At 37.9% G+C, this 27565-nt stretch overlaps 1 protein-coding gene across 2 annotated transcripts in view; it reads right to left on the bottom strand.

The window, feature by feature from the left end:
• Positions 1-27565, bottom strand: part of LOC129781615 (transmembrane and coiled-coil domains protein 1-like) — a 44292-nt gene that overhangs the window by 8907 nt on the left and 7820 nt on the right. For both annotated transcript variants that reach the window (XM_055789259.1, XM_055789258.1), the window contains exon 3: positions 22759-22863. In XM_055789259.1, coding sequence (XP_055645234.1) covers positions 22759-22863 — 105 coding nt within the window. The remainder of the gene's footprint in view (positions 1-22758; positions 22864-27565) is intronic.

A 27565-nucleotide genomic window follows, 5' to 3' on the forward strand; every position in this document is an offset into this window, starting at 1 on the left:
GGGCGTTTAGTCGCTATCTCCCTCTACCGACTCGACTGTATCATTTCATTCTTCCCAGACAAATTGTCCTCATTGCATTTTGAAGTGACTTCCCCCAAAACGAATTCGTTCCTCTTTTTTTCCCATGTATCTTTATGCATGCATCATTGTTTGAGTTCACCGTGGTTTGACAAACGGTACTGGTGAGCTAGATTTTTTTGTATCGATATAATATAGAACGATATAATGTATTTTCTGAGAAACTTGTCTGTGTTCTGTAACTCCCATTATGTTTTCAATAAAAACACGTATCGATAATGACAAGGTTTATCAGCAAGTCGTTGAAAAATTATATGTATATAACAGATTTTTGTACTCTTGGAATTATTGCTTGAAATTATAATCAATTGTTTGAAACTTACTATGCGAAGCAGTATGTCGTTGTTGATCTGGATATCACGTATAGCAGTTTCATATAGTTTTCAACAGAGTTTGATACTTTCTCACAGTTCCGAAATTGCTAATATACATACCGAACTTTTTATTTCTGATTTATATTTTACGCATATCATCAATAATAGTTTCAAGCTAATCGGGATCATCATCCTCGTCGTGATTTTCAGCAGATAAATCCCTGTTTTTCTAATTGACTTATTCGCCATTTTCAAGTAGTTTTTCAATTGTGTGTTTCATGTAGTTGACAAATTGTCAACTACATCAAACACACACACAAGCAGATCAACTTTTTTGGGTCTGGTTTGTCAAGTTGTGCCTTTCATCAAACTCTACCATGCCTAAGAGAAGTATTGGAAGGACTGGTTTTGTTCTAATACAATAAATAAGTATATGTCAACACATGCAACATAAAAGGGCTTGTCTTCATGTAGCATTTTTTTTACTTTATATGAAATACAATCGAAACACACGATGTTCGCAGTATTTTACGCAAAAATCTGGGCATTTATCATTGTGACAGTAATTTAACAGTGTTTGCCAAATGAATTCATGATACGTGTTTTACAATCAGCCACACTGATATACTACAGGTGCAGTCAATATTTTTCCGGTTTCCGGTTTGCAGTTGAAAAATTAAAGAAAAATGCCTTAATCAAACAACATAGCCCAATGATTGAAGTTATTATAATGATTTTCTGAGAAACCTATTTTGGTGGAGATAATTCAGGCCTGAAATCATTGTTAGGTAGATTAACTTGTATAAATGAAAGCTTGAACTAACAGTAATAGTTTAACCCTTTAGTTACGAGCGTCGTCTATAGACGACGTCCGCGCTACGTCATGAAAATCAGCCAGCGCGATGTGCATACTTTTCGGCGAGTGCTCCGTACAGGAGTAGCCCTTCGGCGGAGCACACTGCCGAAATGAAAGGGTTAAGTTTCATATTTTTACCTAATAAGATACGTAAAGTTTAATCAAAACGTTATGCCATCAAAAGTTTTTTAAACTTAAGCCTAGAAGTTTGCTTTAAATAAAATAAATGCGAAACCAGAAAAATGCTTCAATTCAATTCTCCTCCCGTGCAAGAGAGCACAAGCGCCTGTATTTAGTTAACATTTGTGAGTGGATGACGTCCACAAGTAGGTATCATAACAAATAAAAGAAAGAATAAGCTTAGAATTCTCAAGCTCCGAATGTCCGAATGGAAGTGAGTCAAGGCAATTCGCCTGGCACCGCAGTGTTGGGTTGTTGGGTGGAAGCACCGTTCATGAATGGGAAAACGAATGGAAGACATTGGGTCATAATCAGTCGAGTGTCGTCTTTAGACGACATGAGAGTGATACTACACATCGATCACACCAGCGCGATGTGCATACTTTTCGACGCAGTGTTCCGTACAGTGATAGTGCTCCGGCGGAGCACACTGCCGTATTGAAAGGGTTAAAAGCGTTTGAGAGCTGTAAAAAAGCGCTAGCAGAATCAACATTACTCTACTATCCTGATCCCGAGAAACCTTTGCTTACTCGTGGATGCTTCAAACATTGCAGTCGGAGCAGTTCTAGGCCACTAGGCTCCTACTCGGAGAAATTTTGATCGAGTCAACGCAACTATTCTACTTTTGGACGAGAGTTGATAGCCATGAGAATGGCCGTACGATACTTTGGACATCTATTGGAGAGGCGCCGATTTACGATATTCACCGATCATAATCCATGACATGACATGACTTCGAATTTTGCTTGTCGTTTACCCCACGAATAGAGAGCGTTGCAGTACATTTCTCAGTTCACCACCGATATCAAACACATTAGTGGGAGGCACAAAGTAGTTGCCGATACTCTGTCTAGAGTTTATACCATCAGCTCTCATTCGCCGATAGATTATCGAACCATTGCCCAACCATGGACCAAGATACAATGCAGAGCTACAGGTGTTACTCACGTCGACTAGCTCTTCTTTAAATCTGAAACAAGTTGCCTTGCAGTCATGTTCAAAACCCCTACACTGTCATGTCGCTGTGAATGGTTCCGCACGTCCGTATGTTCCAGAGCCACATCGTCGCCTGATTATGAAGCACTTCCATGACAACGCCCATACTGGCATACGAGCAACTCGTAAGTTTCTCTCAAGCAGATTCGTATGACAAAAAATCAACAGAGGTGTCACCGAGTTCGTGAGGAATTGTGTAGCATGTCAGAAAAAAAAGTTCAATGTAACATAACTGCGCCACTTGCTTCGTTTGGCTTGCCTAAGTGTCGCTTCAATCATATTCACATTAATTTAGTGGGCCCATTACCACCATCTAACGGTCACGTTTACCTTCTTACTATTGCAGATCGATTTACCTGATGGCCCGAAGCAATACCAAAGAGAACTTAAACTGTTCTACAGCTGAACTTGTGAACGCAAACTCCACGAGTACCAGGAGAATTTTTTAAAGTACCCACATTAAATGTAACTCGTGCAGAATTACGTCTGACCTTCGTCGTGTTATGGATCAGATTAGGCCGGTAGAAACCAAACATCACGTAAAAGAAAAAAAAATGTGAGCAAGAATTTGAAGGACTGTACACAGTTTTCGTTTTCGTACGACTGTGTTAAAAAATCCTCCTGCCATCGATCGTACAGACGAGTACATGGACGTTATGATCAACCAGAAGCAGCAATGCATATCTATTGACCAGATCAAGCCACCTTGACTTGTCGGAGGATAACATTGTGAACTGCCTGAAAGGTCAAAAAGTGACAGCGGTTAAAAGACGCAAAGGTCGGACCGGTTCAGACACGGTACAAAACACTACTGCGTTTATCCTGTTAATGAATGGTACATGTACACATGAATTCATTTACTTTGACTATCTGTAATGATTCAAATGTTGGGCGTACGGTCACTCAAAAAATAGGTGTATACAAAACATGTCAACCTGTGGGAATTGCTGCTTAAACTCCTGCTGCTGTGATTCCGGCAAAGTGTTCCGCATGTCAATGTTCCGTTTGCGAAACGAACGGAAGAGGGAAACGAATTCGCTTATCTAGCCTCACCCCTTTTTTTTCATTGGAAGTACCATGCGAGAGCTTGAAATAGTGCCTCGACGACCGTGAGGAGGGATTAGTCAACCATAATCGAGCAGCAAGTGCAAATGTACAAGTACAGAGCATGCAACAAGATACTACCTCGATCAAAAAATTCCCGGAATTACCACCGTGTGGCGCTCTCAGTTCCGTTATTATTCCGTTTTTATTTTATTATTTTTTGTAGGTTGGCACATCTGTCATTGAGATTCTATAAAATTTGTAGTGTGGTAGTTTTACATTTCTACATTTTTTTAGTTACGCTGTATTGAGTACATCTGCTATTGTACGTGCCTCGAATTTGTACAAGTCACAAAATTTGCAAAATCAATCGTTATTCGTGAACATTCGAAACGAATACAATTCAGCAACCACTGAATTCACCTGATTTGGCTCTCTTCCGATTCGAACGACTCAAGAATCCACGTTTCAGTACCCTAGATGAGATAATGGAAAAATCGAAGATGGTCCTATGGACATACCACAAATTGAATATAATAAATGTTTCGAGGATTGGATTAAGCTAAATATAAAAATATTTTAACTAATAAAATTTTTCAATTAATTTATAAAAAAAAATAATTAATTTAATAATATATTCATCATAATCAAACAAACAAATTAAACTAATAAAAACAACTTAGCTCAATTCTTTCCAAGTGTCAAAAATTTTTACACCCCCTAAATATAAATTTATTTTAACTAATAAAATTTTTCAATTAATTTATAAAAAAAAATAATTTATTTAATAATACATTCATCATAATCAAACAAACAAATTAAACTAATAAAAACAACTTAGCTCAATTCTTTCCAAGTGTCAAAAATTTTTACACCCCCTAAATATAAAAATATTTTAACTAATAAAATTTTTCAATTAATTTATAAAAAAAAATAATTAATTTAATAATACATTCATCATAAGGCATAAGTGCGTTGTAGTCGATGGAGAGTACATTTAAAGGTGGACAATATTGATATGATGTATAATCTTGTATTTTTCATTTCCGGAATAAATTTCGGGAACTTTTTGATCAAGCTGGTAAGTGAACACCAACAATAGAAGTAGCCAACACATCATCGCAAGAGTCACGATAGCATCAGTAGCAGAATTATTCAACAGGAAAAAATTACGCCATACCAGTGTATTTAATGTATTTTTTTAAATTTAATGTAACCTTTCAGTGAATTTGATCGATTAATAGAAAGATTGAATGAAATGTAAATAGTTTTAAAAAATCATATTTCCACTTTGCGCTGCTCTAAACTCTTTTTCAAAGCTCATCCTAAGGAGTTAGGCCTTTACAGCACTGAGCGGAGCCACATTAGCTCCCACCCATCCAATGAGGCGTGAAGAACACGAGGGTTTCTTCCACGCATCCGATGTCTCCAAGAGTGGAGCAACAAATTATACTAGCAACTTCTAGCAACAGCAGATGACCTCATTCGTGAGGAAAACAGAACTAAGCTACCAGTAACCAACGAAATAGCAGCGAGCAACACTCAACTTTTTACTTCCGTTTTACATAAGGATCTGGGGGGTCTCCGTAGCCACATTGATTGCGCGTTCGCCTAGTAAGCGATCGATCGTGAGTTCAAAACTGAGGGCACTCATTGACCATCTTTGTGTTGTTACAGAATAACTACGTCCACGCAACAATCATCATCCATCGATCCACGGTCGAAATAAGATCGATTCATCCATACAACTGCTCTTCTCTGCAAGACACATCGGGCTGCTGTTCTATAAATAACTCAACAATGATCAATCAACTGTCTCCGCTGTCCGGTCTAACTGTATAATGGAGGAACAGAAGGAAAACTCTTACGACTAAATGGCTACTGTGTAAATGTGTACCATGTGCAATGGTATAGAAGGAAACACTCTAACGCCGAAAATGGCTACTGTGTAATGTAATAATTATAGATATGATAAACATGTGACATGTGTAGTGACCCTTTTCACGCGTCCCATTAGAAATAATTTCAATAAGAAATGTAATGGAGAAGATTCCCACTGGAGACAGGGGAAAATCCAACCAAGGATCTTCCAATAGGATAATTGGAATTTTCTATACTAATGGAAAATTCCATACATACTGAAGGTAGCAAATAACATAATTTTAGTTTTGTGAGAGATGTACATCCTCAGTGAAGGATTAAGTTAAGAGAGAAAATAAAGTAGGGGCGTGCATCATCAGCCACGCAGGAGGACAGTCGTGCCTCCTGCGGAAAGAAAAGAAGAGTTTTATTCTTTTTAATGCGTAAAGAAAGTGCCCTAGACCGCTCGGGGCGTTGCACATGTACACAATTAAAATTCGGCTCTGCTACAGCTAAAATGCTAATGAGCTTAAAATAAACAAAAGGAAAAAAATACATAAGAATCCCATTTGATATCTATCATCTATTCGGTTTTTCACGAGGATTTTCCAATTAATGCGGTTTGTTACGCGAATTTTCCAATTAACGCGGTTTTTTTACGAGGTACGTATCTCCCGCGAGGTACGCAACCCGGGTGTACTACAAATGCAATGCCCTCAAATAAAAGAAAACCCGAATCCCTGCTTGCCGTCCGTCAGAAATCGCTGACAGTAAGCAAGCAGCCTTGTCTCTAGATACTCCTCGACCCAATCAGCGATCGGACTCTCCATACTCACTGCCGACTAATGGTAAGGCCAAATAGTATTTCGTTCAACTCCAACCTCACCTGTCGCTAGACACTACTCCACCAATCAGCTCTCCAGTAGGGATAATCGGGCCCCGTAAATCCTTATGCCAAGTTTGTTCGACTCCTGCTACCCTGTATCATCATCACCGAAGTATCCACCACCAAACCACCAAGTAGCGCAGAAGATTACAGTTAAACCGAACCGTTTTTCCCGTCATCGGGTCAAGTGTGCGAATGCTGGTTGAGACTTTTACTACCAGTTGCCGCGCACAGTTGTCTCATTCGACAACACCATCCATCGTTACCACTGCGGTCTTTCACGCTGCCGACACAACACCGTTGATGTCCCAATCCGCCAGAGATCCAGAGTGAAATATTCCATATTTGCGAAAACAACTTTGATCTTACGTGCCACGATTCCGGTGACCATCATCTGTATATACCTACTTAAGGCGTTAGAAGACTTGGAGGACCCGAAAATCATCTTGTGGGACTTCAACGCTTATCACCGCAACTGGGTGCGCCTCGTTGTTTCCCTAGCGACTCGCGAGCTTGATATGAGCACTACAACTAAATCAAAATTTAAAAATTTACCTCAAACTCTTGCAAGCAAGCACACCCCCAAGGTACCTTCTGCAAAGGGAACTACCAATAGATCGGCAGCTAGGAAATCCACACCAACTGCAGCACCCGCCGCAAAAGTTCCAGGGTTCCAGCGCCACATCTTAGTCTGGGTCTGGCTCCTTATCTAGCATAGGCAAGTCCAAACCCAGCACCTCATCTTCTTTTGACAGGAAAGGCCCACGACTTTTTCGTTTGTCCCAGATAAATCTGCGTGATGTGAGGGACTGCTTGCCCTCCATGTGGGGAATATTGTGGATGAAATGTGTCGTGACGAGAGCATTTGGAACGCAATTAACAACGCTATCACACAAATCATGTTTGAGTTGCGGCGGAGGCGGATGACTGACCAGCCAAATCGACGCTTCGTTTGGAGCGCTTCCCGATCGGTTATCGTGATCGCGAGGGTAACTGTGACGGGTTACACATCAAGTTGGAGGGCAATTCCTAATCAGTACACGTCTCGACGGGTGAACGGATACAGGCGCGGAAAACAGAGAACAAAATGCCTACGTAGCAACGTTACACTGTGATCACGCGTATTCTAGAGCTTGCCACTCAGAATGCATTCAAGGCGTGTTACTTGGCATAGAAATCTCAACTAAGTATTAATAAAAATGACGCAAGTAATACTACGTTGAGACGGCGAAGTTCCTCTAGGAACGTTAGTGCCATTGAAGAAGAAGAAGCAACGTCTGATCGTGGCCTGGATGGAGCAACACTGCGATAGTTTCGTGAGAGCGAGCATCAAGGAGGACGTCATCATCAATCGGATGTATACCCCACGAATAATATGCGTGTGTCATTGGCACGGCATGACAAAATTTTGTACCATTTGGTACGACACAGAGCTGTGCCATGGTACACTTGGCACGGTTTTCACAAATTGGCAAAGTTGGCACTTTGGCACAGCTGGCACTGCTGGCACAAATGGTACGAATTGGCGCAAATGGCATATTTGGCACGGTTGGCACATTTGGCACACTTAGTACTAATGGAATGTTTCAGTGCATAGATTCAAATCCTTATTCCTACTAAAAGGTTCTGTTGCTTGCCCTGTTTGTATGTTTGTCTGCAGGGGATCGGTTTAGTGCTGTTTTTTGAAAAGTATAAATAATAATTGTTTCCCATATATTTCACAGATTACTGTCTAGCGTACCGACAGACTATTTGGGCCCCTAAAGAAACACATCCGAATCGCGCTGGGCGACGAACTTAGCAATATTTTAATTTTAATAACTGACCCCCTTCTTGTCGACCCATTGATCTGAAATTTGGAGCACATCTTTATCTCTGCAATTATTATAAAACTGCGTATTCCATCATCTTGAGAACCCAAGCTGGCTACCGCTAAAAAACAACTCAACGGTCTGACTTGAACCTCTGGACTAAAAAGGTTAGTATCACGCAGTGGCGTCTCGTCCATATGTGCACCTCGTGCACTGCACAATCTAATATTTAAAAGGACAAAAAATATGAAACGCTCCTACTCTGCTATGCACGGACTAGAGCTCAAAAAAGAAACGTCTGGAAAGTATGAAAAACATACGGCTCTCACAGTCCACGCGCTGTATATTGGTTTCTATTTTGTACCATTTATTCTATGCTCTCCCCAGTCAGTGCACATCGATTAGTGCCCAAAAATTACGTATATCTACACACTGATTAATAAAATTGTGTTGAAGCTTCGGGTAACTAAACTGCCAATGTGTTGGCAACGATTTCGTGCAGTGGAATCTGTGCACAAGAGAAGAGAATGGTGGTTTGATTCAGATCTCCTCATCGATAGTCTCTCTCGATTCTTTCGCAACCCGAGTTTAGACATTCAGATCCACAATCGGCGCGCTTTGCGTAAGATGCTTTTATATAGGGGCTCTCTGAAAACTTGCTTGACGCAGATGATTTATGACGTCATCGACATCAGTCTCTGTGCACTTTTTCGGTGAACAGATGGAGCGGCGCTCACACCCTCTAGTAAATTGCCAATGTATTATCGTTTGTATCGTGCATATTTTGCTTTGTACGTGAGGAGATCCCCGCTTCAAATGGCGCACTCCAGATGACAAAATTTCATCCAGTTTTTTTTTCGGTGTGCCAATTGAGATTCGCGATAAATCATCACAAATCACAAATGTTGGGCAGTATTCGTCGATGAGTTTTTGAAAAGGCCGTTTGCGAAAAGAACTGTGGAAGAGAAATAACCTTTTGCGAAAATGGATTTTCCGCGGCCAGAACTGGACAAGTTAAAAACGACTTTTGCTAGAAACGGTCAAATAGTTACACGGAACTTTAATGATACAGCTCACGACGCGAAGTGGCTTTGTGGTTCAGGGACAAGAGTAAAGCTATTTTGATGGCCTTGTTTGCTGTTACAGAGCCCAGCATCAAACAGTGTAGAGATACTTTTATTTTTATTTTTTTTTTAATTTTTTATTAAAAAAGATACATTCATTTGACATAAGTCTTAATGAACTATACAGAGTAGAATATGCAGGTTTGAATCATCCATCTTTTGCTATAAATACTCATTCAGCTACCAAAGGGCACACCAACAACAGCATTACATGCCGCACGTTTGAGAAAACTTGCATTGAAGATGCGTTAGATTATGCTAATGAAATCGTAAGAAACAAGCATAATTCAATTGTGAAGAAAAACTTCAATTTCATCACCGTATCACCAGAAGAAATTTGATTAAAAAGATAATTTGTCCATGAAAACAAGGCTCTAATATTATGTTTGAGAAACATTCTATCGCACTCCATTACGCATCTAAACTTATGCAATGTAATATTGAATTTATATACAATCTACTACGCACGATTATGAAAAATAGCTCAAAATAAGAATTAGACTCAGAAATGTTTGGAATATGAAGAAACACGAGATAATTCAGTCAATCCACTAAAATTCTTAGATAAAAAAACAATATTTGAGCACTAATTAGCCCGTTTCTTTTGCAATGTTGAGCAGAAATTTATCAAATTTTGGGTTTCGCTGGTTCACCGTGTATGTGCACAATTAGTCAAATTACTCACGAGACGCCACTGGTATCAAGTAATTTAGATCTTTTCCTAATTAGTTGAGACGACCTATCCAGCGTTTAAAGATCCTCTCATGCGAAGTATGTTCGTTTTCGTGCTTGTGGTTCGCAGTTTCGTGCTTGTCCAAATACTTTATCGATGCAGCAACATGCGTTATTACCTCGCATATACAAAAGCCTAACGTACTCCATGAAGCCTCACTGTTGTTGAGTTGTCAAATTAGTGTCGCCTCTCAGATTACGATCTCTGAAGAGAGTTCTAACTTTTTAAAAATCATCAAGAAAATAATTGATTGATGTACTTGAAACACGTAATTGTCACTATTATTCGACCAGTATAAAATTATTTTCAATACATCTAAAAAAATCTCATTATAATAATGTAAAACCATTATCAGAAAAAAATCTGACCGAATTCCTTGTAGAATATTTCATACAAATATTCTTTCTACAAAAAAAAAGTAATATTAGTTCATTTTTTTTTATTTAAAAAGGTGTTCCGTCTGCTGGGAACTGTGGGGTGAACTGTATTTTGATATGTAGCTCCACTCATGGAGGCAACGGGTGCGTGGAAGTTCCTCACGCTTTATTTTGACGGGTGGGAGCCCCCGTGGCTCCGCTCCGTGCTGTGAAAGGCCTAACATTTTGGGATGTGCTTTGGAAAGGGTTTGAATAGTGCGAAGTGAAAACATGGTGGTTAATTACTATTCACACTTTGTACATAATTTTATCTATACTAAATCTTCCTATGTACATTATTCACACCATGCGATGTAAAAGCGCCACTAGTATGCGACAATATTTGTACACTTCCAATATTGTTGTTGTTCTTATGGCTACTTTTACCCTGGCTGATGAGATCGCACTCTTGCGAGGATGTCTCTTGCTGCTTGTGTTGTCGCACTTGCTCTGGAGTTGCACCTTTGCACTTTATGATAGCCGAAATGAAGACTGATCTTCGCGCGTTCGGGTGGCTTCTTTTACTCTCCCTCGGCTCGTGTCGAACGAGAAGGGGTGGTACTTGCGATTGCATGCGTTTTCCCCTTTCGTACGTTTCTCGGACAAAGGTGTTTATCTCTTCCTAGCACTGAACGCTTATTTTACTTCATGTACTCATGCACTCTCTCTTAGGGTGGGTTTAAACTAGTGATATATTGATGTGAAGAAATATGATGAGATTTATAGAAATCGCCTCAACCGTTTACACTAGCGTGAACTTCTATAATGAATATCTTCGGTGAATTTATTCACCTAAAGTAGAACTGCATCCAACTTTAGTGATTTCTCACCAGTGAGAAATTCACAAGCGTTTACATATGCTGAATTTATTCAAGTTATATATACCTCGAATAAGTGTATCATATTTATTCTCACCCGTTTACACCTATTTTCACGTGAATAAATCCATCTATAGCTATAGATCTCCCTAATGTAAACCCGCCATTAGCCGGATATTCAGCTATCTGGCCTCGAAGCTGGCCGCATATCCGTTATCCTGTATCCGGCCAAAATGCAGTCTGTTTCAACACTAGTTTTAATGCATTCACCATTGTAGCGTACCGCATACTTATCGGTATTCCTAATGCGCTCAGTAAAATGAGCAATCCCATAAGCCGTTATACGAATTAACGATGAAATGTATCGAAAGATAAATAATAAATTAGGGTCATAACAATTAGTGATCTGGAAGCTAATACACGTATATTTATTCTATAAATCTATATTCAAACTCCGAAGTATATCGTGAAGTGTGAAAACATAAAAACTGGCGACGAGGAAAAGTGTCTCTCATACGGAATAATCCCTGTAGCAATGAAATTTCAGAGTGAGCTGAGTAAGTAGATAGCAGAGTTTTTGTGGAGAGTGGTAAACTCTAGAAAACTTGTGCAAAGACAGTGTGCTTGAGTATTGTTGTAGAGGACAAAAAAAACCTTGAGCAAATAAGACCCACTGTTGCAAGCAATTGCGTAATACATATTTAGCGTCAAGTGAGACGTGTAGTTCAATAAGTGAAATTCGTTTCTATAGCCATATTTAAAACATAAGATTTATTTTGTTTAATTGTTTAACCCCTTCATTACGGCAGTGTGCTCCGCTGATGTGCTACCCCTGTACGGAGCACTGGTGTGATCGAAGAGCAGTATGAATTTCATGTCGTCTAAAGACGACGCTCGTACATACAGCTCGTCGCGCGGATGTCGTCTATAGACGACACTCGTACACACAGGACATCGCGCGGATGTCGTCTATAGACGACGTGCAAAAATGCATTGTTGAATGCAGATTTATTGGAATTTTACGATCCAAATAAGCCGCTAATTGTAGTCTCGGATGCTAGTTCTTACGGATTAGGTGGTGTTCTAGCCCATGAAGTTAATGAGATAGAAAACCCCATATGCTTCACATCATTTTCACTAAACTCTGCTCAAAAGCGTTACCCTATCCTTCATTTAGATGCATTAGCATTAGAAAGATTAAGAAATTCCACAAATTTCTTTCTGACCAAAAGTTTAACGTATACACCGACAGGGCCTGACAATTTCACTTCAATTAGCACATCGTCACTCAATAATGTGTCTATCGCTTCTCAGAACAGAACCAGAACCATGCAGGTATATATAGTTATAGTATAAACATCGTATAGTATGATTATCGCACCGGAATCCAGCCTGTAACATAAACACATATCATCGTATCCAGCCAGCAACGAGCGCGATCAGCATATTTACAATCGGCATAAACAACCGTTGAACGTGAACGTTCATGATCACGCCACGCGGACGAAATCAGCCGAGTAAGCAGTTCTACATATTAAATAGGCCCCGGACACCATTCTGGAGGAGAGTTGTGTTCTAATCTTGTAAGGAAAAGTCGGGTTTTTGTATTCGTTAGAGTTAAGTTGAACAGAATAAAGTGTTTTTTTTAAGAACTATTAGTGAATGATCCTTTAATTGGCGCAGCCGGTGCGGTGTAAAGGCGTAAAATAATAAATTACGACCAAAGTGAGACCGGAAGTAGCAGTTTCAAGGAATTGACGAAACCATCCGATGCAACTTGGAAAGTTAATCGGAGTTGTGATCACACCGCGCGACACTAGCCTGAGGGGACCGCTAGCACACCACGACGAAGCAAGGGTGAGTAATTCAATTTTTCTTTTCGTGTGTTCTAAGAGAGCGCGTTGAATAATTGAATCGCTCAAGTGCAAGTGAAACCGTTCTAAGAGAAGTTTCCTTGTCAGCAAAGTAGAAGCAGTTCTAAGAGAGGCTTCACTTTGTCGAAGTTATAAAAGTTCTAAGAGAGTTTATAACTTCTTGACTTTTACGAGTTCTAAGAGAACGTGAGGTCAACAAAACAATAATTCTTATATCTCCAGTTATCCTGATGTGCTCATATGCCGAAGGATAAATTTTGGAGGCAAACTAGACGCAGCTTTTGGAACAAAGATTCAAGCTCGTCGGAAAACTCATTATCGTCTCTCGATTCTGGTGAATATTCACACATTCCCATTGAACGAAGTAAGATAGACGAATTAACCAAAGCACTTCAACAAAAAGTGTCTGTGGAAAACGATCCAAATCAAAACGAAATGGAAGCACTAACTGCGCAAATGCAGCAAATTGCACAGCAACTTGCTGATATAAGCAGACGACAAACAGAGCAAGAAGCTAATTTTAATCAAATGCAATTTCATTACCAACCAGATGAAGAACATAATGTGAATAATATCGTTGGTGATATTCAAACTTTATCAAGAATTCCAGATCCAATTAAAGGAATTCCAAATTTCGACGGAAACAGAAAACAACTAAATGCTTGGATTAATACAGCTGAGACCACTTTACAAATATTTAGACCACTTGTTTCGAACGGTGTCTATCAAATTTATGTTCAAGCAGTCTTTAATAAAATTGAAGGTCGCGCAAAAGATATACTATGCCTTGCAGGAAATCCTTCAACATTTGATGAAGTTAAGACCATTTTGACTGAAGCTCTTGGCGACCGTCAAGAACTATCAACTTATAAAGCCCAGTTATGGTCACATAAACAAATTTCGGAAATGAGTATAAAAAAATATGCTAAAACCAAAGAAATTGTACAGAACATCAAAACAATTTCAAAACAGGATGCTACATTTAATGAACATTGGGAAGCAATTTCGAAATTTATTGATCAAGACGCTTTAGCCGCTTTTATTGCAGGACTAAGAGCGCCCTATCAAGGATATGCACAAGCATCGGGTCCAAGCGATCTCGAAGGTGCTTACGCATTCCTGTGTAAATTCCAGGCAACAGAGAAAATAGCTAGAACTCAGAATAATTTTGAAACCCTAACGCCAATCCCTATCGAAAATAATAACAAAATTTCAAAAACAGAAATAAATGATTTGATTAGAACTAACCACCTTCTACCATCAGAAAAATTAATTGATGTTATTTACAAAAACCAAGGAGTACTATTAAAAAAAAGGGGAAAAACTTTCATGTACAACGGTCAGAAAACATGAGATTCACACCACCAATGACACTCCAGTATACACTAAAAGTTATAGATATCCACACCATTTTAGGAAAGATGTACACGAACAGGTCAAAGAACTATTAGACAACGGCATAATTAAACCATTAAATAGTCCATATTCCTCTCCAATATGGGTTGTACCAAAGAAAGCTGACGCGTCAGGTAAAAAGAAAATACGTGTCGTCATAGACTATAGAAAGATTAATGAAAAAACTATTGACGATAAATTCCCCATGCCACAGATTGAAGATATTCTAGACAATCTTGGAAAATCAGTTTATTTTTCAACACTTGACCTTAAATCAGGGTTCCATCAAATTGAAATGGATCCCAAACAAGCAAAAACCGCGTTTTCGACAGACCAAGGACACTTTGAATTTACAAGGATGCCGTTCGGATTAAAAAATGCCCCCGGAACCTTACAACGTGCTATGAATAATATTCTTGGAGAATTAATTGGGAAAATTTGTCTGGACAATCACATGGAAAATCTGCAACGTGTTTTGATACGTTTAACCAATTTTAACTTTAAAATCCAGTTAGACAAATGCGAATTTTTAAAAAGAGAAACAGAATTTTTAGGGCACATTGTCTCTGGTGATGGTGTTAAACCAAATCCGGATAAAATTGAAAAAATACTTACATGGCCTCTACCAAAGACTCAAACTGAAATAAAACAATTTCTTGGTCTAATAGGATATTACAGGAGATTCATAAAAGACTTTTCCCGCATTGCAAGACCTGTGACAAAATATTTGAAAAAGGATATAAGCCTCGATACCCAGGACCCATCTTATCAAAAAGCATTCGATACATTAAAAGAAGTGATAAGAACAGATCAAATATTAGCTTATCTACAACTCGATCAACCTCACATTTTAACAACGGATGCATCAAACTATGCATTAGGGGCAGTACTTTCACAAATTCAAAATAGTCTCGAAAGACCAATAGCCTTCGCATCAAGAACTCTTAACGAAGCCGAAAGCAGATATGCTACCAATAAGAAAGAAGCCTTAGCAATAATATGGGCAACTCTACACGAACTGATGATTGCGCCGGCTAGTGACCATTCTATCCTGGATTCCTCGAGTCGAGAAAGACGCACCACGCTAGATATGGGGTGCAGACTAGGGAGCGTTGCTGATTAATGGTCAGCTGCATCCCAATAGGAAGTAGCCCGTGTCGGGCACACGTACAGAGCATCGAAGACTGCAACATAACAATTATGAGAACACTTGTAATACTAACCTCGAGTCAACCGCGAGTAATCGATTACATATTACTAACATAGTTGTAAGACAAAAGTTGTCAAAATATTGGACTCCCTGCCCCGTCAGGCTAACGCCACATGTGCCTTAATAAAAAATATATTTTGGGAAAAAAAATAATATGGGCAGTAAATAAATTCAAACCTTATTTGTATGGCTCCAAATTTACACTGGTTACAGATCACAAACCATTAATATTCATAAAATCTTCGGAGAAAAATTCTAAAATTCTTCGTTGGCGTTTGGATCTTGAAAATTAAGATTATGAGGTAAAATACAAAGAAGGGAAAGCAAACGTAGTTGCTGATGCCCTCAGCAGAAGACCTTTGGAAATAAAATGTAATGAAATCAATAATAACAGTATTTCTCATTTTTCAGGCACAGATGAAGAAGTGACAGAATCTTTAGCCAATAATCCTCCCATGTCGGAAGCCCAAGATGATCCAGTTGCATCACTTTCCACGGATTCCCAGACAGTCCATTCAGCGGAAGAATCTGACGATTATTTCATTCATTTTTCAGAACGACCAATCAATTATTTCAGAAATCAATTTATCTTCAAAATCTCTAATGTTGACACAAATATTCAAGAAACGCTTTTCCAAAAATTCAATCGGATGATAATTTGCAAACCTAATTTCGATAAAGATACAATCACTCATTACTTAAAAAATTTTCATACGGAAAACAAACATACGGAAAACAAACAGCAATAATGGCCCCTGAGAGTTTGCTTCAAACTATTCAAGAAACATTCAAAGAAAATTTTGGATTGAAAGGACATTTTGTGCTCACATATAATATGGTGGAAGATGTTCAAAATGAAAACCGACAAAATTTATTAATAGTTCAAGAACATACACGAGCCCATCGCGAAATCTCAGAAGTTGAAGCTAAACTAAAAAGAAGCTATTTTTTCCCTAATATGCATAACCAAATTAAAAATTACGTTAACACGTGCGATACATGTAATATTCACAAATACGAAAGGAAACCGTACAACATAAAGCTTACTCCACGGCCAATCACAGAGAAACCGTTTGATCGTGTCCATATGGATATTTTTATAATCGACAAATTCAGTTTTTTATCATTAATAGACTCTTTCTCGAAACATCTTCAAATGATAAATTTAAAATCAAAAAATTTATGCCATGTACAACAAGCATTAAGTAAATATTTTTCATCTTTTGGAATACCAAGATTAATAATAACTGATCACGAAAACACTTTTCGATCAATACAACTTAGGAATTATTTACTTTTACTCTTTAAACTTGGATCAAACATAGAATATGCTGCCTCATCAGACTCTAACGGACAGATAGAAAGAGTACATTCTACTATAATTGAAATATTTAACACAAACAAAGATAAGTTCAAAGGCATGAATGTGAGATCAATAATTAAATTACCAACTGATTTGTATAACGACACAATACACTCATCTACATCATTCTCTCCAAACGAATTAATTTTCAATCAAAGCAATATTGTAAACCCTGGTGAAATAATAGGGAATGCTCAAAAACTCTTTTTCGAAGCGAAATTAAAAATGAAAAACTCTCAAAAGCAACAAACAAATAGAAATGTATTACGAGAAACACCACCTGAAATTGAAGAATACCAAAATGTGTTTGTTAGACCTAATATAAGAACGAAGACACAACCTAGAGCTGTTAAAACTAGTGCTCATAATGTAACAGACAAAACAATTTAATCAAAAGACATAAAAATAAGATAAAACGATTGAAAAAAATCATAAGGCATTAGTAACATACTAACATTTGGTTTCATACTCTCTTTGTTGTTTCAGATGAAACTTATTTCAATAATAACTGCGCTTGCTATAATAGGAATTTATTGTCAAGAACTTGAAATCGAAGAACTGCACTACAACCCAGTATTACTAATGAAAACCGGTAATTGTAAAATACAAACCGGAAATATCAAAATGATACATAACATCAATCTCACTGATATAGAAACAACAATACATTTGTGGTTAGCAGCGCTTACAGTAAGATTGCTAATTCTAATCCACTAATAAATGTCTTAAGACACAAAGTAAAAGAATTACATACAAACTTGTATCAGATAAAACCCAACATAAACCGTAGAACTAAGCGATGGGATCAAATTGGAAGAATTTGGAGATGGATAGCCGGCAGCCCCGACGGAGACGACCTGCGCATTATCAACACTACAATGAATGAGGAATGAGGAGAATAATGAACAATTCAAAATCAACCTCCAAATGGGACAAAGAATTCAAATCCTTACCGCTACAGTTAACAAAATAGTAGAAAACTCTCACATCAACAACGTTTTTTCTGGATGAAATAGATACATTAATACTCATGATGAAGATTGACACAATCAATAAGGCTTTGCTCGATATACAAGATGCAATATTCTTCTCAAAAACGCAAACTGTTACAAGCAATCAAAGAGATCTCATTTATTCAAGAATCTCTGAAAAACCAAGGAATCACTATCGATCTTCCTGACGAAGCACTTAATTTGGTTACTCGGAAAATTGCAGTCAGTAGTGAAAACCTGTTATACATTCTACACATCCCGCAACTTCAACAAGACGAATCAACGACGATCCGGATTTTCCCGTTGAATATTAATAATACAATAATCAAAGATGCACCCTCATTTCTGATTAAATCAAAAAACGATTTATACACTACTAATCGACCGTATGAATATGTCCATCGGAACATTCACATAAAGAAATTTTCCGATGACTGCATTGAACCCCTTATATTTGGAATTCAACCACACTGTATCATGAAAAACGAAATTATCACAAGAGCAACGCTAATATCAGAAAATTCAATTCTGATATCAAACGCAAATAAACAAAATCTAAAATCAACTTGCGGTCCAGATAACAGAACATTAACAGGAAATTTCATCATAACATTTTCTAACTGCAGTGTAAACTTTCTCGAACAAGAGTATCTCTCCAAAGAAATAATAAGTAAACCAGAACTAATGCATGGAGCATTTCATAATCTCATAATCAATTCCGATTTAATTAAAGATTATAATGTAGAAATAATCCACAATAACACCATAGACAACAGGAAGAGGATTCAACATGTTTATCTAAAACAATATAGCCACGATTTGTGGAACTGGAGTCTATTTGGAGGAATATCAGCATCAACAATCATCATGATAGTAACTATTTTCCTTGTCATTCAACATCATGAGAAAATAATCAGAAAAATAACAAAACGACGAAAATCGAAAGACAGAATCCATCAAGTACACACCAAAGCAAATGCCGAGGACGTAATTTTTTCACCCCCCGGAGGAGTTATAGTATAAACATCGTATAGTATGATTATCGCACCGGAATCCAGCCTGTAACATAAACACATATCATCGTATCCAGCCAGCAACGAGCGCGATCAGCATATTTACAATCGGCATAAACAACCGTTGAACGTGAACGTTCATGATCACGCCACGCGGACGAAATCAGCCGAGTAAGCAGTTCTACATATTAAATAGGCCCCGGACACCATTCTGGAGGAGAGTTGTGTTCTAATCTTGTAAGGAAAAGTCGGGTTTTTGTATTCGTTAGAGTTAAGTTGTACAGAATAAAGTGTTTTTTTAAGAACTATTAGTGAATGATCCTTTAATTATATCTATTCTCTTTTCACGCACAATAAGAAAAATATCTCGTCTCTTTCGTACATATTCCTTTCATTTCACGTTGATTCTTTTCATTCTGCAAACAAAAGCGACGTTAGAAATCGTCACTTGGAAATTAATTTGAAGCATCCATGTTTTCTGGCAGTTTGTATAGAAATGAATGTTTCCTTGTTGCATTCGAAACTTATTCACTGAAACTAATGAAAACGGTGCAGTGAGGGTTGTGTAGTATGCCTGCAGGAGTAATTATTTACCGGCGCTAGTTGTCAGTGTGAAATTAGTGATGAAACGGATAGTAGTTTGGTCGGATACTGGATACCGGTCTGCTTCGAGTCCGGATAGCCGAGTATTCGACAGCCCGATGTTTGTGTTTGTGCACGTGTATTTGTGTGGGTGTTTGTGTATGTTCGCGCGTTTTTTGGGTGTTCGTGTGCGTGTGTGCGCGTGCGTTTGGGCCTGTTTTTTTTTGCTTGCATGCAGGTGTGCGCTTTTTTTATGCGCGGGCATATGTAGGCGTGTTTGCGCGCATTTGTGCGTGTTTGTGTGCGCGTGTGTACGTGCGTTTGCGCGTGTTTTTTTCTTGCTTGTGTGCAGGTGTGCGTACGTGTGCACGTATTTGTGCGTATTTGTGTGCGTTTGTGAACGTGTGTGCTTGATTCTTTCCATGCGTGCGTCTGTGCGTGTGCACGTTTGTGCGCGTGTATGTGCTTGTGTGTGCGCGTTTGTGCGCACCTGTGCGTTCATTTGTATGTTTGTGTGCGCTCGCGTTTTTGTGCACATGTTTGTGCATGTTTGCGCGTCTGTGTGCGTGTTTGTGCACCCAATGGTATGTGCGTGCGCGTGCTTCCGGCGTTGTGTATGCGTGTATGCGCTCGCAATTCTGCGTGGGCACGCAGAAAGCGCAGACCTAGTCGGAAATCGCGTTATTTCGAGCAAATCGTGTAAAAAAATCGCGTAATTTCAAGCAAATCGCATTAAAAAATCGCGTAATTTTGAGCGAATAGCGTAAAAAATATCACGCAAAAAACGCATAAAAAAGAATCCAGCGTACTTGCAAATAACATGCTTCTTCGTAACATGGAATACATGTTTGATACAGGAAATATAATAAAATGAAGACAACTCAAATCGGACTATTCTTTTCACCCTTAGAGAGGGTGAAAAACTCGAGAAAGGAATAGTCCGATCTGTGCCGTCTTTCATTTTATTACATTTTCTGTAACAATCATGTTTTCCAAATAACAGAGAAACATGTTATTTACAAGTGATTGAATAATTTTGAACACGGTCCGCGACGATCCATTTTGGTAAAATAAAAGTTACGTTTGAAAGCAGCAAGCATCCTCTAACATGCGAAATGAAAATAAATATAACCCGTTCAAGCAGTTTTAATCGTCAGTGAAAGCTTCTGCTTTTATACTTGTAAGAGAACGAAAGAGGAAAGGAACGAAACAAAAGAATCAATGTTACTGTATGCGTAAAAAATATTTCGTTTCCATTCACCCCGATACACTGAAATTAATCCATCGAAAATGACTGTAGTGAAAGTGAGAGTTGTATGAAAAAAATTCAATCACATTTATTAGCTTCGAAAATAACTAGCCCTGTACACCGATCACAAACCTTTGGTAGGAATATTTGGTAAATCTGGTAGCAATTCGTTGTTTGTAACTAGACTCCAGAGGTACATCATGGAATTGTCAATCTACGACTTTGAAATTGCTTAGAGAGCATCGACACACATGGGTAACGCTGATTTTTGTTCGCGTTTTCCATGAAAGCAAACAGTTCCTAAGAGTAACATAAAGTAACATAAACAGTTTGAATTTCACGGACGCCTTTCCTTTGGATTTTGCCTTGATATCTAGAGAATCTGAAAAAGATTTTTGTTTGGCAGAAGTGATTCACCTTTCAACTCAAGGGAGTTTGCATCATTTTTGGAAAAACACGGAGTGAAGGTAATGAAGAGTCCACCGTACAATCCAAGTAGCAACGGTCAAGCTGAACGCCTTGTGAGGGTTGTCAAAGATGCTTTGAAAAAGTATTTGTTGGATCCTCAGTTGCGACAATTAGATTTGAACAGCAAAATTATTTTTTTTTCTTAATAATTATCGCGGTCAAATTGCCACTGCAGATGGAGGTCCGCCGTCACATTAAGTTTTATTTCACAAACCCAAAATACTGCTTGATTTCGTGAATCCGAAAAAGGAATACAAACAGGTATCTCCTCCTAAACAAGATCCATTTAGTAAATTAGTCGCAGGAAATCTACTTTACTACAAAAATTATAAGAAGACTGATCCTCAAAGATGGATTGAGGCGAAATTTGTTAAACAAATATCTAAGAACATTTTTCAAATTTCCCTCCACAGAACGACTATCAGGCACACCGAAATAAATTAAAACTGGTTTATTCTCAGGTCCGAAGCTCTACAGTGCTACTTCCGGAAGTCAATCGGAGGAAACGCCGTCGGACAGAGTTAGGCGATTTTCACGGCTATACGGTATCCGATGCCGAAGAGGGGCCTTTCCTGGGTTTCCCAGAGGTGATGAATGATCTGAACACAACCAGAACGAAACAACAGGAAACGAGCGATAGCCTGATCATGACCATCATGAAGTTAGACGTAAATTTGAGCATACTGAGTTTGATGATAAACAAGCGCGCATCGCGTTAGATTTTAATTGAATTTTATGTGTAAATAATACATTCGAAAATGTAGCTAGCAAAATTTAAAAAGAATATTAGTTAAAGCTATTTTCGAATTGGAATTTTGTCATGTACTTGAGCAGGAAGAACTGTAGTGTACCGCATACTTATTGGTATTCCTAATGCGCTCGGTAAAATGAGCAATCCCATAAGCCGTTATACGAATTAACGATGAAATGTATCGGAAGATAAATAATAAATTAAGGTCATAACAATTAGTGATCTGGAAGCTAACGCGTATATTTATTCTATAAATATACATTCAAACTCCGAAGTATATCGTGAAGTGTGAAAACATAAAAACCATATAGCCCCCGAACCTGACATTAAGCGTGTGAAAATCGATTACTAGAGTTTTTCGCCAACAAAGACCAAGACTTCTATCTTCTTCTTTCTTTGTTTTTAAGAGGCTTTAAACTTTGCAGTTCATTCGCCTCCCAAGACTTCTATGAGAAAGGCATTATGAGGCTTCAAAACGGGAACAAATTCTACAACAATCGATTGTGTTCAAGAGCCTGCCGTTGCACAAAAACTATGAATTGCATTCAATATTACAAGTGATATAGCGTTGAGCAAGAGATGTTCTTTCAGGAACGTATAACCGTTTAAGAAAAGTGAGAAGAGAAAAAAAGCATGTGAAACCAGAAAATAAGAACACTTTTAGCCATTGCCGCATCTCCCCAATAATGGAATCTTAATCAAATAGTAATCTATGAAACGAAAAAGTATCCATATCAATACTTGCCTGATGCAGTTCTGTTAAATCGTTTAGTTGTTCCTCCAAACGCTCGGTACGATAGCGTTCCGTTTCCAGTGAAATAACCATTTCAGTGACGTCTTTTGGTAGAATCTGGAAAAAATGTATACGATCAATGATTTAAAAAATAATAATAATATTCAGTTAAAAACAAAAGAAAGAAAGAAATTTACTTTATTCATTTGAACAAAGAACACAAAATCGAATGTTGATTCATAATCTGAGAATCCGTACGCGTACTACGTGGCGACATTGACTGTCTTCAATTTTGAAGAATGTTCTTCTATACGTCCATACTAATTTCGTAAATGTTTGAAAATGGAGACTTTATCGTATTAGCTGGAATATCGGGAAGATCCTCTATTGAAGGTATTCATTAAAATTCTAGAAGATAATTAAGTAAGCTGAGAAAGACCCCCCCCCTACAATGAGACGACTCCATAATGGCTTGTCAAGCAAAAAAAGGATAAAAAACATGACATTTACATATGTAATTCGGATTTGTTTTTATTTGGGGCCGTCCATAAAGCACGTTTTCACTTTTTTGTGGTTATATGACACCCTCTTCTACGCAGTATTTTTTACATATTTTTCTATATAATTTTATGATCTTTGAGCACAAGCAAACTCCCTGGACATTGAAAAAGATCACATAGTTTATGAACGACCCCTCAAATCAAACAAATTCAGCTAAAAATATTAAATATTTTTTAGATTAGAAATTATACAGTTAACCCTTTCAATACGAAGCACTGCGCCGAAAAGTATGTACATCGCGCTGGTGGGATCGATGTGCAGTATGACTTTCATGTCATCTAAAGACGACGCTTGTACACACAGCTCATCGCGCGGATGTCGTCTATAGACGACACTCGTACACACAGGTCATCGCGCGGATGTCGTCTATAAACGACGCTCGTAACGAAAGGGTTAACGGAAAAAAAATAACAAATCAAAACAATTATCTTCTTCTTTTTCTTGATAACTGCTATAAGATTAATAACCGTTTCCTGATTCAACAATTATGTCCTTCAACAGAAATATTAATTCATCTAGAAGTTTTTTACAGTTACTTTTCTACTTTTCAAAATTTGTGTTTACTATTGGATCTTTGGAGGTGAGAAAATGATTGACTACCACGATTAGTATTTTCTCGGCCATTTTTATGAGTGAAAATTGGAATTCATTATACTTATCAGCAGGAAAAATCTGTTTCACTACTGTTTTCATTTCGTCTTGTGATTTTCAATACTTAATTGTTTCATAGATTGGTTGTCTTTCTAGCCCAGTTCTTTTGGTTAAAAGAAGATATTAAAATACATGTATCAAATCATAAATGAACAACTTACTCGACGTTGATTTGTGTGGTACCGCTGAATTCCTTAATAAAACTCAACGAAATTATGAATTTGTTTTTATAAATAAAACTGACAATAACAGTCGATTTTTTTAATGTTTTCCGATTTTCACATTTTTATCGTGTAAATTATATCTTACCGACATAATGTTGGTGTGATATTATGAACTTATCATCCGCGAACGAGTTATTTGCGGAGTTAAGTTGAATCTGTGCTCTAGAGTCGCGAAATCTCTTATTTAGTGGATTCAAATCTGCACTGTTATAAGCGAACGACTCTGCCATTATTTTTCTCGAGGATAAAAGTTCTCGTTTATACTCTCCTCGCCTGTTTGCAATTTTGAGCTTGAGCTTGAGCTTGGGTTGACTGTACAATTCGTAGTTGCTCTCTGTGATTGACCTGGACCTGTGTAGCATACGCATTAGTCATCCGACTACCATTAGACTTCATTGGACTTTTGACGTTCATATAATTTCTGTACGAAACCTAGGCACCCCATACAACGAAATCAGTTCATTTCCTAGATATGCGCTTACTAACATTTTTCTGATTCAATCGATACACTGATTAAGGCGGAACAATGACTGTGAGTCATGTTGATTATTTTCAAGCATCATTTCAAACCTGACGCATAATTTCAGCGCAGCGCGCAGCATAATAAACTGACCTACTTTATAACCATACGCGATTGTGATAAACTGACCCACTTTACGACCGTGCGCGTATACTCGAATAAACACAACAGCGCGCGTCAAACAAACCAAACTTCTATGTTATGTTTATGTTCATTTCCTTTACTAACATAAGATAACAATGTAACACAACTGACAATGTAAACCACAAGAATTGATAAATTTTTGTGATTTCAATAAACAGAGTTACTCAGTTGAGTTCTGAACATAGACACGGAATGTCTAATTCCTGATGACAATCCTCGCGTGGCAAACCGATGCCTTTTTGCCGACCGTGAACACTCTGCCTGACGGAACAGGCAGGGCGGAACCGTAGTATTAACACAGTTAAACACAGTGACATAACCGTAGTGCGAATCAACCTCAATCAATTAAGTGACACAGAGTGGAGAAACAACGGATGGAAAAGCTCATTTGGGCGACCCACAACGGCTGCAGTCGTGTGTTGAGAAGTTCGGTATATAGGTTAATCCCAGGAAAAAAGTGTAAACAGCTATGTTTGCCTGAATGCTTACTTAGAAGAAAGCATAGTGAAGGATAGAGTCAGCAGTGCCTTCTGAACACATCATATAACATACGCGAAAAGTGTGAAAATGTGAGCGAATTTCACTGGCACTGAAACAGTTAACTTTTACCCAAATCAAATGTGAAACGTGAAAATCGAAGTGAACTTTCCGGTGTTACAAAAAACAAAAACATCATAATGTTGCGCGAAATAAGTGTTAACTTACGCTGATGACGCTACTGTTAGTTAAAGCGAATAGAGATGCGAAATAATGTCGAACATGTTGGGTTTCAATCGTGTGAAGTGAAAGGCAGGTTGCATTGTCATAAATGATTTAAAACGAACGAAACACATGAAAAAGAGAGTTTATTAGATAGGTTTATTAGAAATTCAAAACAAAACATTTTTTTAAATAGGAATTATTTAACGTCTCTCGAACGGGCTCAAGTAGCAAATTTTTTTCCCCCTTTCGGAAAATATAACGAAAGATGGACAACGCAGAAAATCAAAAATTGTTAAAAGAAGTGGAACAAAAAAAAGGTACAGGACCTTTTGCCCCACTGAAGCAAGACGATTTCTCGAAAACATTAGAGGTGATAATAGAAAGAATTAAACAACTACCAGAGGATGACCCATTAACATGGTATGTAAATAAAAGTTATTGAGAGAATATATTTAAACCAATGTGCCACGAAAAATGAGCTTCTTCAATTAAAAAAAAAACAAAATACGGGGGATCCCCAAGTAAATATAACCACCTGGAACACCAAGCTGATTTACATGAGAACCAGCAATGGTTGCTTTGTATAATTTTAGCAGTAGTAGTAGTATTGGCATTTGCCAAGTTATATAAAGCATACAGAGCGTGTGCTAAAAACGAAGCGTACGAGCGGCACGTTCGGTAGCTGCGATACAAAATGTATAAAAACTATTTTTTATAAAATAAAACACAAAATTACGTTGCAGACAAATTGTTATTATTAATGAAAAGAAATCTGACAAATGAATGGATGAACTAAGAAATTGAAGGAATCAATGTGACTTAAGGAAGAAGTCGAAAGATCGAATTTACAATCGATCAAATACACAGAAAAAATTTAGAGAGACAAAAGCGGCTCATGACCGCATAATTAATATTCTTGCAGTATTGGAAGATGATATCTTCCAAGTTTAAATTGAAAAACATCGCAAAACCAGCAATTCTAGTGAAGCGATTAACAAGAAAAATATACCCGAAAAAGTCGAATCAAATATAACCGAAGAGGTAATTACACCCAAAAAGTTTGAGCTAAATATAACAGAAAAGGCCGGAAGCATTAACACAATAGAAATTATAAAAACAGTCAGTGCATGATGCTATCATATGATGGATCAGCCGATAAACAAGAGAGTGTCCAAGACGCTCTCGACGTAATTGAAACATTAATAACAGATTCCAATAGAGCTACTGTTATCAACGTAATACTAACTAAATTCACGGGAAGAGCGAGAAATGCGTTCGCTCAAAAACCTGAGACCGTTGAAATAATAAATACAAAACTAAAACAAATCGTTACTCCGATGCCACCGGAGACAATTTTAGCAAAATTATCGTTGTGTAAACAAAAAACCGACGTAGCATCATTTACTAGTGAAATAGAAATGCTTGCATCCCAACATGAAACAGCATATATATCCAAGAAAATACCAAATGAGGTAGCTAAATAACTAACAACAAAAGAAGCCGTAAAACATATGGCTTCAGATCTGAAAAACAGCTAAACAGCACTTATATTGAGAGCTGGTACATTCAATCAGCTAACTGGTGATATTAATAAAGTATTGGAAGTTGATTCCGTAAACAAGCCAAGCGTGCTCCTCACGCGGGCTCGGCAAAATAATCAAACTAGGTCACCAAGAATTGACGAACAATGGAGAAGCAGAAACGGGAATAATCGATTAGATAATCGTCAACCCAATAATCGCTTCAGTAACAGAAGTGCTAATCAGGCTCGCGGCGATACCAATTCGATCGCCCCGACTACCGAAGAAATCAAAATCAGCAATATGATGGGTACGGTCAACGTAGCAACCGCTACAACGAACACAATAACAGAAATGTAAACTATTTCAATGCAAATCGTGGACCGAGAAATGTTTATACAACGGAAAACCACGAAAACCCACTGGCCGCTCCCCATGCCAGTTGTGTCTCGCAAAACAACAACAGAGGGGAACCACAACAACCGAATCATGGTCAA

The sequence above is a fragment of the Toxorhynchites rutilus genome, unplaced genomic scaffold (genome assembly GCF_029784135.1).
Source record: "Toxorhynchites rutilus septentrionalis strain SRP unplaced genomic scaffold, ASM2978413v1 HiC_scaffold_16, whole genome shotgun sequence".
NCBI lineage: Eukaryota > Metazoa > Arthropoda > Insecta > Diptera > Culicidae > Toxorhynchites > Toxorhynchites rutilus.